Here is a 14,947-nt window from a genome sequence, read left to right on the forward strand (position 1 = left end):
GCTTCCATCAATTTTCATCACCATCGTCTATTCTCCACCTGAATAACCTGAGACTGACGACATCTGACAGTAGACGTTCATCACTTGATTTCGTCCAACGCTGATTTGGTAAACACCACTACCAGGGTTGCTAGCAGATGTAAAAAAATATGTCTTTAACGCTGAGATATCAGTCGCTTTTTAAAAGTAATATTTCATAAACAATGAACTTGGAACTAAAGGAAGACTGGTATTCAGTTACAATACCTTTGACTCATCCTTATTTGTTTGCACGATGAATGAGTCAGGACTTTCACAACTTAAAAGAGTGAAAGATCACGATCCTATAAACGCCGGATGGAGAGCTTTGGTGAATAAGCTCATGTATGGAAAAGCTGTTTTCGTTTGTATTCCTCAAACCACAGATCACACCTCCCTCTTTACTCCACCTTCCACGTGCCATGTTTCCAATTTCCCTGCATTGTTTCTTTCTTTAAAATCCATGCATTTTTTCCAACCACGTTTTTGTGAAGATGGACGAATCCAAAACCAAACTGTAATATTGTCCTCTTTCTTCAAAATAGTTCCAACATTGATTTCCCGACATCTTGGAGCGCAGTAATCCTTCTTACTGTCAGGACCAAAACAAGCACAGCACTATAGAACAAAAATATTTCAGTTCTGGAACGTTGCATGTCTTCCACTTGTTGGAGACCTCCGTACTACACCTTTCCGTGATCACAGCCAATAAATGATGTTTGTTTGTCCTGAATACCGGAACGTTCAGACACAACACTGTAGCTATATGAAGAAACATGGCAAGTGTAATATAAGTGAAACACGGACCAAACTGGTAGATTTCGCCATAATAGAAGATAGTTACCTGTACGAGCCTGATCTGTCGATATGAAAATTATAAAGATAGGCAAACCCTTTTGGGCAGGCTTTTTTAAAGCATTTGTTCATTTTATGCTGGAAAATAATCGGATTGAATAATAAAAACTCTGAAAGATCTTCACAAAAGTATTCGTAAAAAAGTTCTGTTTTCACTAATTCACGCAAGTCTCAAAATATAATGTTATTTTACACAACCATCCCAGTCCTTTTGAAATATCAGCCCCAAAAAGCGAACATTTGAATTTTCTTGTCGCTATCTTTTCAGTCATGAGATCTTTAACGTAGGCAATATCACCAATGCCTGGGAATCGCTGACTGCATCCTCCTTTATTGGACATGAGAAGTTTTGAAAGAAGACGAGGAGATTTGAAACGATAATACCTATGCAAATAATGGGGTAAAAGTGCATGTAAATGATCACTAGAAAACGTGGGCTATCGAATATCAAGAAAAACAACAATCAAGGCCGCAGCAGCTGTCCAGCTAAAGAATAATAAAAAAAGTTAAAAGGCAAAAACAAAAACGATTTTCATACCAATGTGCCCGAGTATCGCAAAAATCTTTAGAGGTGGAAATCTGAACTCGGAAATCTAAGATTTCTTGATCACTAAATGCACTTGACCACATTGTTTGACCGTGGGGGTGGATGAAAGAAGCATTGGAAGGAATAGCCTAGGTTTCTGGTGTGTCTTTGACGCCAATCAACAGGAAACTACCTCTGTCCGTTTCAACATCGCACCATGACTAAACCAAATGGACTCTCTTTGTTGGAGACATAAAACTTAATCTATATAGAAGTCTAGGTTTGAACCTTATACAAATTTGGACTACATCACCAACCTTTTGCGAACCATTTCGTGTCTGAATCCAGTAAACTCCACTTTTCGCTTTTGGAACATTGTCTACAACCCCAGAACAATCTTTCGCTGGATCAAAATAGTTGTCATACGAATGACCTTAAATTTTGCGTTGTAAATGTGTCATACGGAAGATCTATTTTTGCATTGCTATAATAATTGTTTTTATTATATGACTAGTGTTTGTTTTTGTAAATCTGCAATTTGATTGGCTGCTGACGAGGCGGGATTTTCCCATATTGCCCACAGGCAATACGCTCAATTTTTATTGCCCTCGGGAAAAACAACAGCAATTCGAAATGAGTTATTATTCGTGTTTATGGTTTTCCCAAATTAAGCCATATAATAAATAACTTACTGACTTCGATTGTTCGGTCTGTACGGTAAAATATCAAACCTCGATCGTGCCGTATTGACCTCGCTATCGCTCGGTCAATACGATATTTTACCGCACAGACTTCACTCTCAGTCAGTAAGTTCTTAATATTGCAACCAGAGTGTTTGTACTGTGGTTCAAGTTATTTAATTGGAGTTGTTTTCAAAGTTTGAGAACTTTATACAATGTTGATATAAAGTTGTTTGACGTGAGCTGTGGTTTAACTGCAAAGAGAAGCCGAATCGATATCATACTCTCCAGCTAGTTAATTAATTCATGCGAATTGAGCAAAACGTTTTTCTTGACATTGGATCTTAAAATATTTGTCCCAAACTGTGTAATATTTCTGGTGCTTTGAGAAATAGATAGAGCACTGGGCATATAGCATGCATATGAGAACATATGCTCAGAGATGGATAAAATTCAAAAAGAGAAGAATTGAACAGTTTTTAAAGGTGATGTATATAATCTACGCTTTTCCTGAATATTGACCTCTCCTTTACCTTTAGTGATTTTCTTGTGCAGGAGGATTTACATTGGTAGTCGAATTCACGAAACCATGTATTTTACTGACCTAATTTATGAATGCATACGTCAACAATCTTTAACATATGAAGCACCAGAAATTTCTTCCCTTTTTTGTTTCAGCTTAACTTACTCGTACAAATATACTGCTGTGAAGTAAACTTAAATATCGCCGAATGCATATATTGAAACAATTAGTCATTACCATTGATAATTTTCCATTGATATTTCCCATCGTGTCGAACACAAGTTAGGATTTTATCATCATCATTGTAATCTTTCACAACCATAAACTTTCCTCGTTTCTTTTTGGCGCAAACATCAGGGTCGTATAGGTTGACCTGTTGTGTTGGTAGTTGAAATTTGATACAAGTTCGGTGTACGCCCATACAGCTAGCCCTGCATGCCTCGAGTTTAGGATATCACAAGAGCTATAATTTTTTGTATTGATCAGTCTCACGACAAGTTATAACCTAATCTTGCAAACTATAGAATACATACTATACGTATCAAGTCAATGCTATAATCCAACTTTAGCCACAGATTACGGGTCTCATAAAAATAGGTCTAGGTTCTGCCCATTAGTTCTGCCATACACAATTCGCTTTACTACACAATATACTCTCCTGACGAAGGCCCTCAGGTCGAAACGTCAAGAAGTGTTTTGTCTATTTTAGGCAGTTGTTATACCACATTTGATATAATATACAATAATTATAATATTTTGAATATTTTTCACCTTCTTGTACATATAGAATACGTATACTTACGGCACAGAGAGTTGTAACAAATACTAAAGCTAGCACTACTGAGAACAATTTCATTTTTTGTTGAGCTGCTTTAGGTTCTTGATTTGTTCAGTCTTTGCAAATCCAACCTCAAATAAAGACAATTAACTAGGGTAGAGCATTTACACTGGGAAAGTCTGTTTAATTTTATTGCTGAGGGAAGACTATTCGTTTTGACATGATTTAGCATAAAAATAGAGACTATATAAAGAAAGGCATGTATTGTTTTACTTTTTGTTAATTATAACGTTTTCCTTTTCAATTTATAGGTAAATCATCATTCTCGTGAATATATCAGCATACTCGTCGAAAAAAATGAGATGATAGCCTATTGTAAAAGGAAAAATTGTCTGGTAACGTAGCTTCGCTTCGCCTTGGCATTAATTTACATTCTCATTGTAAGTGTTTGTAGAAGGATCATTTGATTGTAACACAATCCCATGGTAATTATTGCTTGTCTTCATACAAAGGAATTTTGATCTCAGACGAAACCCTTGTCAATAAAGAAACCTTGGATCGAGCTTGCTACTATATTTATCGTCGAAGCGCTTTACGAATCGTATCGACGATCATTGACACCTCAGCCATAGCACCGATGCCTAAATATTCAAATGACAACATATCAGTTAGATATGCTGCAAGCCAGCTCTTAGCTGCCCAGAAGATCAAGGGTACTTTGGGTAGCATGTTTGGGTTTGGTAATAAAAAAATTGGTTTTTTGTAGCAATTTTAGATACCGAGTGATGTTTGTTATGCTAATATTTTGCTGTGAAAACAATCTGTTTCTAAAGAATATTGATAACTTTTGAACATTTGCATAGGGTAGGCCACTAATGTCAGTAAACATCTCACCACAATCTCCACACGCTAAAGTTTTTGAGATTGGAGGTATTTGAATATATTTCAAACTCTTGAGCTTTTCCAGATGTTCCCGTGTCAGCGGATGCTGCCACATGTGGGTATTCATAGCTGGACAGTAGAATACTGGTTTCACTGGGTCCCAAGCCCTTGCTACACTCGTCTGAAAACAACAAGTAGCCAGACACGAGATTAATAAATCAGAAACTCTATGATCTCGACTCGATTACAAAACACAAAGTTTATGCAAGCTCCTTTAAAATTGGGAACTTACGTTTTTGGGGAGCTTACTAGTAAGTTATCACATAACCCACGAGAAAGTTTTGCCATCGTGTTAGCATCAAGTGGTGCGATAAGAAATAACTCTGCCCATCTTCTTAACTGAAAGTATATTGCAACTGATTATATGTGACGCGATCTGATTGGCTGAGCCAGTCACGGTATATCAGCTCGTATACGGTGAGTAGTGAATTCAATGAGAATTTGTGGTGAGAATTTTATAAGTTTGCATATTTTATTATAAAGTTTTCGGTATATTATAAAACAATTATGCTATTTGCTCTTGTCAAATCTCCTAGCTTTCTCCCTTTGGCTCTCAGCTCATATATGACTTAAAATCACGATGTATTTGTTAAATTGTGGATTAATAACGCTTATCATATAACATTTTATTGTCTGTCCTATGGATGTGACGAATGATAAGCAGAGAACAGTTTTTCCTACAAAAGTGACCCAAGATATGACAGGGAATATTTTGCCCTATTGGCATGACAAAAGGTGTGTATATAGATAGTTTGCTCTATGGGAATAATGCAAAATATGACAATGTAATGAGCTCCTCTTTGAATGCCCATTAGTTTGAACTTTGAAGGATGGATTAAGGTTCATTTATATGGGTGCATGTCTTGGATATGTGAATGGCCAGATGTTAGTTAAGTTAGAATATTAGCTTCACACCTCAATATGAAGAACTGAATCACCAATCTTTTTCCATGTCTGCATGATTTGGAAAAATAAAAATTAAAATCAAAGATGATCTTCATACAAACTGGACTGATTGGCTGTATATTAGGTATACACAAACCTCCCACTCGTCCTTATCTTCATATAGATTTGAACAGGAATGGAATTTCGGTCAAAGAAGTGAAAAGGAATTCTGAGTGGCAACAATCTTTACATGAGCCTTTTGCACAATATATGTTCATATTATATATATATATATATATATATATATATATATATATATATATATATATATATATATATATATATATATATATATATATATATATATATATATATATATATATATATATATATATATACATACATACATATCACATTATACATTTTATAGAAGTGCACTTTAAGCAAGGCACTTACTATATAGGAGAGAGGGGAAGGAGTTGGTAGTGTTTGTTTCAAGAATTTACAAAGGACTGCATTAGGCACTCATTCTAGGATTAATATCTACTACTCCTCAATTCTGGCTCTTTCGAGATATATGAGCAAATCAAAGTATCAACAATACACTCCAATTGCAGATCGGGTTGAGTTGCTTAAATATGAGAAAGCCCCTGACATCCATGATTAATGTTTGGCAGTACCAAATTAAAAATACAGTTGTCAGACACTAGCATTCTTTGTGGCCTACCATAATAACTCTGGTCATAGCCAGAGTTAGCTCATTTAAAAAAATAACAGAAATACTTTAACTACTTGAAAATATCTACTGTAAGTACTCAAAACCAAAAAAAATTTAACACAAATTTTCATATTTTGCCAACTGGGACGAAAAAATGAACCAATGAACTTCAAAGTTTTTGGCCAACAAGAAGCAAGGATTTTGCATATGATTAGCAGAAATCGACCAAGTCGGAAAAGTCCGTATTCACCGTTCGCGTAACCCACGCACAATCAACGAATTACATTTGTACTAATAAACTTATAAATAAAAGCTCGTACTTTCGAAGTAAATATTCGGTTGTACAAATTTTAAAAACGTACTAAATAAAAAGAAAGCGTTAACCTTTGGGATTTCTTGCAGTTTTTCGACAAGAATTGGAAGCTTTATCGCCGCTACACTACCAGTAACCCCAACAAGAATATTTATAACTTCATCGCTGGTATTTTCGGTCGCCATATTATGGTGGATATCAGTCTTCCTGTTGCCTGCTCTGTTACGACAACTCTAATGAATCATTTTGACATGTAAGCTTTTATTTTTGTAGTTTTCATTATTATAATAATATATGCATTTTTTCACATTACTTGTATATGTGTGTAGCTTGTGGAATTTTTCAAACGGTGCCCGCTGTAGCGGAACATTTGGAATTTTTTTCGCGGCCTTCTAAAATATCATGGCAACAGGTTTTGAGCCTCTCGCAGCTGTTTTTTCCCGACAGTCCACGGATAGTTTTGATAATTTTTGTTGTTTACCTTCGAATCTCGGTATGTTTATTTATTCGCTTCTAATTAAAGCCCTGAAAATCGTTTATGGAGAAAATTATGTAGGTCTGTACTCAGATTTATAAGCGATAAACTGTGCATAATGAATATAATATTATATTATTATTTATTATTATACCCAGTAAAATAGCTACGTATACATATATCAAATTGCAACATTAAAAAGGCAAGGAAACTGTGTCAATTGTATGGTTGTGTTTTAATCCGTTTTAATTGAGAAGTGTATATATGGAATTTAATAGGATATGACACCGGGTGGCAGCCTGCCATGGCAAGCAGAAAATTCTACTTGACCACGACAGGATTTGAACCCGCGGCCTTCGGTACACTAGTCCGATGCTCTGCCAACTGAGCTACATGGCCAACACGGTGTTAGCCATGTAGCTCAGTTGGCAGAGCATCGGACTAGTGTACCGAAGGCCGCGGGTTCAAATCCTGCCGTGGTCAATTAGAATTTTCTGCTTGCCATGGCAGGCAGCCACTCGATGTCATATCCTATTAAAATCCTTCCCTTTCCCGAGCCGAGTACCATCCTCATGCAAATAATAATAATAATAAATATATATATATATATATATACAAGTATTCCCACACTACTCGGTAGCAAAGACATATAGGAAACAATTGTAACTACCACGGCCAGAAGTAAAACTAAAAGATTTTATTAAAAATATACTAAGCTTAAGCGGCGGAATTTCTGAAGAAGGCTGCGGCATGTGGCCGAAAATTTAAGCTTAGTATATTTTTAATAAAATCTTTTAGTTTTACTTCTGGCCGTGGTAGTTACAATTGTTCCTATATATATATATATATATATATATATATATATATATATATATATATATATATATATATATATATATATATATATATATATATACACCTTGTATATATATATATACACCTGATGAGAGGGAGCTTGCTCCTTCGAAACAGCGCTGTAGTAATTATGCAACCTTAAGGCGGATTTCCACTTACAGCGAAATCGTTCGCTAGCGAAGTATATGCATATTTTCTTTTGAATTTTAACAGCATAAATAAATTAGTGCGTCTTGACTGTTCTCAATTCAAAAGAATATATGCAAATATTTCGCTAGCGAACGATTTCGCTGTAAGTGGAAATCCGCCTTTAGTTTCTGTCTTTACTACAATTATATTATAGCTCTACTTTACAGTATTGAACACTCTTCGATATACGAAAATCATACTATATATATATATATATATATATATATATATATATATATATATATATATATATATATTTTAATAGGATATGACACCGAGTGGCAGCCTGTTATGGCTAGTAGAAAATTCTACTTGACCACGGCAGGATTTGAACCAGCGGCCTTCGGTGTAGTAGTCCGAAGCTCTGCCAACTGAGCTACATGGCCAACACGGGTTGTTGGTATTTGGAAACAATACTCGTTTCTTCGATATCAGGAGCTTATCAGCTCAATAGGTGGATTAATTATTTGCATGAGGATTGTACTCGGGAAAGGGAAGGATTTTAATAGGATATGACACCGAATGGCAGCCTGCCATGGCAAGCAGAAAATTCTACTTGACCGTGTCGGCCATGTAGCTCAGTTGGCAGAACATCGGACTAGTATACCGAAGGCCGCGGGTTCAAATCCTACCGTGGTCAAGTAGAATTTTCTGCTTGCCATGGCAGGTGTCATATCCTATTAAAATCCTGTATATATATATTGGGGAACCAGTTTTGAGCCTCTTGCAGTTCTTTTTTGCACCGAGTCCACATTCCACAGACGCCGGAACTAAATTATGAGGGACGTGTTGATGAAATGGAATGCGATAGACCATAGATACCTACGTAAATATTTATAGTAAACACTTGCGTTTCTATAGCTTATCTATCTATACCTTAATCCCGTTTCAGCAAAAAAATACACATCTATATATATACCTTTCGTTTCAGCAAAAAAATGAACGCAATAACCTTCCGTTTCACAAAAAAAATGCGCAGCTATACAAAATGATTTCTTGCCGACATTAATTATATTGAAACAAGCAGTTGTGAAACTAAAGTCACAATCGCCAATTAGATTATATTTGTAGTGCATGAATATCGAGCGTAATACAAATATCAGATTACAACAGAAAGTATATGAATTAAGCAAACAGGTATACCTCCCGCGCGTTCCAGCAACAAAAAAGCGCAGTTATAACTTCCCTTACTCGCGTCTATCATTACGCAGGAATATATAATTGAATGAAAAGGTTGTGAAGGGAAGTGCTTGTGTCGATACGTCGTCGCAGACTAACAGCTCTGAATTATTCACTCCTGCAAATCAAGCCTCTCTCACGGTCTATATATATATATATATATATAATTATATATATATAATATATATATATATATATATATATAATATATATATATATATAAATATATATATATATATATATATATATATATATATATATATATATATATATATATATATATATATATATATATATATATATATAAATATATGGGAACCAGTTTTCAGGCTCTTGCAGTTCTTTTTTGCACGAGAGTCCACATTCCACAGACGCCTGAACTAAATTATGAGGTGCGTGCATGTTGATGAAATGGAATGCGATAGACCATAGAGACCTACGTAAATACTTATAGTAAACACTTGCGTTTCTATAGCTTATCTATCTATACCTTAATCCCGTTTCAGCAAAAAAATGCACATCTATAGCTAAATACCTTTCGTTTCAGCAAAAAAATGAAAATATTATTCCAATAACCTTCCGTTTCAGCAAAAAAATGCACAGCTATACATTACGTTTCAACAAATGATCTATACCTTCCGTTTCAGCATAAAAAATTAACAGCTATGCTTTTCGTTTCAGCAAAAAAATGCACATCATCTATGACCTTGCGTTTCAGCAAACTGCGCAGCTATATAGCATCCGTTTCAGTTGACCCCTATCGGTACGCAGGGGTATAAAATATGATGACAAAGTTGGGAAAGCACTTTTGTCGTTACATCGTCGTAGACGTCGTAGTCAATTATTCATTCCTTCAAGAACAAGACTTTCTCATTGTCTAGGGTAAAGGTGTAGTATCATTTATTCCTTTATATAGTTATAGATCTAGAGCTTATAATTTTGCTGCACAAAACATGTTTATAACTATAACTTTTTAACTATATTGATTAAGTCAATGGCAGCAGAAGTAAACAAGTACGAGGGTATACAAGGGTATACTACTTATAGCATGGACAAAGATCTGGTGAAGTATAAACACAAAGCGTTGCAGCAACAAAAAAGCGCAGTTATAACTTCCCTTACTCGCGTCTATCATTACGCAGGAATATATATAATTGAATGAAAAGGTTGTGAAGGGAAGTGCTTGTGTCGATACGTCGTCGCAGACTAACAGCTCTAGAGCTTTTAATTTTGCTGCACAAAACATGTTTATAACTATAACTTTTTAATTGTATTGATTAAGTCAATGGCAGCAGAAGTAAACAAGTACGAGGGTATACAAGGGTATACTACTTATAGCATGGACAAAGATCTGGGGCCGGTTGTATCAAGCCCGTTTAGCTTAAACGGTGGATAAGTTCAAAATAGAAAGCAAGCCTGCCGTTTTATTCAAGACGCAAACAAAATGTTTTTGACCTTAATACAAAGATACTGTTCACAACTACAAATTCAGTGCATAATATTCAAGTTGACTCATTCAAGAGAGTTGTAAGAGTGTTATTTAATTTTGACTTATCCACCGTTTAAGCTAAACGGGCTTGATACAACCGGCTCCAGGTGAAGTATAAACACAAAGCGTTGCAGCAACAAAAAAGCGCAGTTATAACTTCCCTTACTCGCGTCTATCATTACGCAGGAATATATATAATTGAATGAAAAGGTTGTGAAGGGAAGTGCTTGTGTCGATACGTCGTCGCAGACTAACAGCTCTAGAGCTTTTAATTTTGCTGCACAAAACATGTTTATAACTATAACTTTTTAATTGTATTGATTAAGTCAATGGCAGCAGAAGTAAACAAGTACGAGGGTATACAAGGGTATACTACTTATAGCATGGACAAAGATCAGGTGAAGTATAAACACAAAGCGTTGCAGCAACAAAAAAGCGCAGTTATAACTTCCCTTACTCGCGTCTATCATTACGCAGGAATATATAATTCTGGTGAAGTGTGTCATGTTAATGTACTTGGAATAATAATTAGCCTGTGGCTGTGTGACTTTGTCTAGTACATGACCGACAGCCCGTTTATGTTAAAATCTTCTGATTGGTCGTTGAAAAAGTTCTAATTTAAAACGGGAAGTTTTTAATTCACTCAAGGGATCCACGCACGTCAAATTTGAGTCCATTTTTTCAAATCTCATTTCAAACTGGGTAAATATTGATTAACTTTTGTCCGAAGTAAGCTATGAAGACTAAAGGGTTCAATTCATTTGAAATTCATAAAGACATTGAATTTGTAAAAATACGTAATTTTAATAGCTTTAAGTGTGGAACACATTACTACCATTTTGATACGAAAGTTTGAAAATGTGGGATATACTAAATTTTTTGTGTTTATCTTACTATTGGAGTGATTTATCGTGTTTTGAAACCGAAACGTGTATGTATTCACAACAGAGCATATCGGATGTTGATCACATAATTGTTACATAATAATGCTCTAGAATTACGCAAATTTCATAAGTTTACAGCAGGGCGCTTATATAGTATTATTTACTATATAAGCGCCCTGGTTTACAGCAAGATTTGACGCGCGCACGAAGGGACGTATTTAAATTTTTGCTTGTACTCATGCATACTGCTAACATGGCTATGAAGCTGGGGAGGTTTTAGAGCAGATCTATGATGAAAATCAACGATGGCTTATTCACCGACGAAAAATATTAATTACTTAAACCACCTTTTGGAAGATTCCGATAGTGATCGAAGGCAAGCATTTACACATCTTTATAGCGGACATATATATTTGTCAAGTCATGGCTGAATGAGAAATTTACATACAACGCATCTATAAGTATAGACCAGGCCTTCACTCTTCATGCATGAAAGTTTACTTATAATGTAATATATTTTTTAAAATAAGACAAATATATAAATGACTGTTGAAATGTGGTAGATTTTTGAGAATTCTATTCATTTTGCGATAGAAATCAGGGGTATGTGAACCTTTTAAAAGTGTATAAGCATAAATTTTAATACTTCGTACTGGGATTGGTGACATGGCTTGGACACAATGGAACTGTATAGTCGGGATTCTTTTTTGTCTTTTTTTAGTGAATCTAGGGAAGACGATGATGGGGATCAGGGAGAAGAGGGTGATTGGGGAGGATCAGGTTGAAAAGGGCCGTTCCCCAATTATAGGAAAGGTTGGGTCCCCTTCTGAGACATGCATCTACCCATACGGAACGGGATGGTAGGGCCAGGGGTGGGAGAGAAAGGACAGGGGTGGGAGAGGTGTTATTGGTGAATGTAATGAGTGAGCTAAATCCTACAATCACCAGGATGTTGGAAACTATATTTCTCCCTTTCCAGAAGCAACTGTGGAAGGCTATATATATACATATTACACATCGTTTGAATTTTGATGGAACAAATGTCACTGACAATACGAAACACGAAAAATAGCATTCGCGCCGTTTGGTCTTTGATATAGGTATTATTGCTGCGGAAGCGATCGAGCGAGCCTGAATATTTTGTACTCTTTTGATATTTTAAAGTTCAAATTTTTAACAATTACCACATTGCTGGAAGAGTCCATAAGAGTACTGGTTTTGAAGACATAATGCAGCAAACCGGGCTGAAATTTGGCAAGAGATTATATGAGCAATTTTTGCCGGGCTGAAATTTAACAAACGAAGAGAATTTAGCAAACGCAGAAGCCACTGTTGTTTATGCAAGTGTGTAAAACTGTGCATACGTTGACGAATTCCCAGCCCGGTTTGCCAGGCTGAGAAGAGCATATGCGAAGTTTCAGCCCGGCAAGACGGGCTAGCCCGGTGGACATAAGCGGACCAGCCCGGTTAGCGGGGCTCAAACTTCGCATGTAATCGAAACGTCAAAAATTGCTTGCGATTTAGGAAACGGGATAGCTCGGCAAAGCAGGCTAGCCCAGTCCATGTAATCGAGGGCGTAAACACTAACAACGCTTGCATTAAGTTTCACAAACTTTCCGCGTGCATTTGTCTAAAAGTAATTGTCAATAAATTTTTTATACACCCTAGCTGCATAAGGTATTATTAGTTCTCGGTGATGGGAAAATGTTCGTTGGATTGATTGCTATAACCTCGACGAAACGGTTCTCCAGGGTCGCTTAAAGAACACTGACTATAAAAACGATCTTCGTCTTATTTTAAAGTGACTTCAGTCTATTGCAAAATATTTTTTACAGATTTGCTTTATCGTTCTTTGTCGATAGAATATTCTGCTCATCTCTAGCAATAATAGTGGTACATCCCGCCAAGTTCGTTTGGAAGCGAACAGCCACTGACTCACTGCAAATGTATTTTTCCCTTGCGGTCGTTTACGGTTTATATCGGTCGACCGCAACCGAAAGCGCTAATTCCAAAATCGCACTATTTTTGAGCATTAATCACATCATTTAAAGGCCAAAAATAGATGAAAATTACTCACATTTTACACCGTTTACGGTTCTTTCAGCAAAAAATCGTTTAGAATCGTTTACTTTTTTGTATGATTTGAAAATGATTATAATGAAGTGGAAATTGCACTTCGTGTCGTGCAATTTTGGTGTTGATTACAAATCGTTTTGTAATCACGCGTTTGATTTCATTTTCACACCAAATTTCACTCCTCTCAGTGCAATACCATTATTATTCATAATTAATTAACTACACGATTTACCTGCGTGGCACAAAACGTTGTTTATCGGATAACTATAATTAATTATTTAAGTTACGTCGAGCTTGCGTGGGGTTGTTAATGAAGTATCTGTCATGTCTGTAATGAAGTGTCATACATTTTGAACAAGACTGAAGATTCGTATTTACAAAACTCAACAGTAATTTGATCAAAAATATTGGGAACAAGAACGGCGGCTTGTGGCCACTTTGTTTTGTTCTTATCACAAATGATGTCATATCCTGTAGCTATAAATGAACAGACAAGGGTTCAATGTTATATATTTGTTAAAAGGAAACACGCTTCTCGACCAGTCAGCATGCGCGCACAATGAATATTATATTATAAAATATTTTCTTATGTGGTTTACCGCATTTCACTAGAATTTACTAGAATTTTGTTTCTTGTGTATTCTAGACACGATGAGCACGGCGGTACACCTACTCATCCTCTCGCTTGCCTTTTGTGCAATCTCAGCTCAGCGTACAACCACATACATTCTTAAAGTAACTGAAGATGTGACATTGGAACGCGCGGGAAGAAATTACAACTACCTACAATACTTACTAGTTGGCATTCACCCTGGATGGCCTTTGAAAAGAAGTTTAATGAAGTTCCAGAACATCCCCAGACAGTGTATCGTACCTTTAAAGGCAACTCTTCATCTATATTTCGTGTATGCACACAAGCCAAGCTTCCAACGACGACTCCCTGCTGTGACCCGACGTATTGTAGCCCACACTGTACTAAAATCGTGGTCTGAGTCCCAAGCGACAAGCTCAAAAAGGAACAATTTTTTGAACTGGGACACAAGATATCTGAATCTTGGCACAGATGCAGACCCAGTTACACTCTCTTCTACTTTGGTGTCAGAGAATCAAGGTTAGAATTTAAAGGGCGGAAAGACCATGCAGTTTGTTTATGCAGTTTAAAGTTCGTTTCATTTATCTTATACTTTTATTTCCTTAGGTCGTCAATGGTTTGCACTTGACGTGACAAAGCAAGTCATTGATTGGAAATGTCCTGGTTCAAATCATGGATTACTGTTACGAGATACCAAAGAAAATATCCAAGGTCGTGACTTTCGATTTGCAAGTAATGCCCACCCGGATCAGAGCAAACATGCCTATATTAATTTGAAATGCAGGGTTGAATGATGAACAAATTTGCGTTAACTATATGGTCTAATTACCTTTCTAAATTGTAAACGATGAGTACGAAATAAATAAACTTTTTTCTGCACTACAATTTTGTTAAAGTGCCTGTATCACTTGTGGGATTTATACGGATTTGAATAGAGCTTGAAAAATTAGTTTATAAGTTCTACAACCTT

At 36.0% G+C, this 14,947-nt stretch overlaps 2 protein-coding genes, 1 non-coding gene and 1 pseudogene across 4 annotated transcripts; 2 read left to right on the plus strand and 2 right to left on the minus strand.

The window, feature by feature from the left end:
- The window catches only part of LOC114540396, a 72,633-nt pseudogene that overhangs the window by 48,546 nt on the left and 9,140 nt on the right, over window positions 1-14,947 (plus strand).
- LOC114540400 (phosphopantothenoylcysteine decarboxylase-like) lies at window positions 3,806-6,423 on the minus strand. Its single transcript, XM_028560591.1, is given in 8 exon segments — window positions 3,806-4,021; window positions 4,275-4,443; window positions 4,572-4,661; window positions 5,238-5,276; window positions 5,365-5,388; window positions 5,391-5,429; window positions 5,431-5,463; window positions 6,310-6,423. Coding segments are annotated over 8 exon segments (573 nt in total). The 3' UTR covers window positions 3,806-3,956.
- On the minus strand, window positions 8,071-8,143 carry Trnas-acu. The gene has a single exon. It is a non-coding gene; the product is annotated as a tRNA-Ser (tRNA).
- On the plus strand, window positions 9,740-14,856 carry LOC114540397. 2 transcript variants are annotated; one of them, XM_028560587.1, is made up of 3 exons: window positions 9,740-9,824; window positions 14,032-14,496; window positions 14,584-14,856. In XM_028560587.1, the coding sequence occupies exons 2-3, from the start codon at window positions 14,037-14,039 to the stop codon at window positions 14,769-14,771; spliced, it is 648 nt and encodes a 215-aa protein (XP_028416388.1). In that variant the 5' UTR covers window positions 9,740-9,824; window positions 14,032-14,036; the 3' UTR covers window positions 14,772-14,856. The 2 variants fall into 2 exon arrangements, with proteins under 2 accessions (XP_028416388.1, XP_028416389.1); XM_028560588.1 differs by having other exon boundaries at window positions 9,756-9,818.

The sequence above is a fragment of the Dendronephthya gigantea genome, unplaced genomic scaffold (genome assembly GCF_004324835.1).
Source record: "Dendronephthya gigantea isolate DGI-Jeju-01 unplaced genomic scaffold, DenGig_1.0 000233F, whole genome shotgun sequence".
Taxonomy (NCBI): domain Eukaryota; kingdom Metazoa; phylum Cnidaria; class Anthozoa; order Malacalcyonacea; family Nephtheidae; genus Dendronephthya; species Dendronephthya gigantea.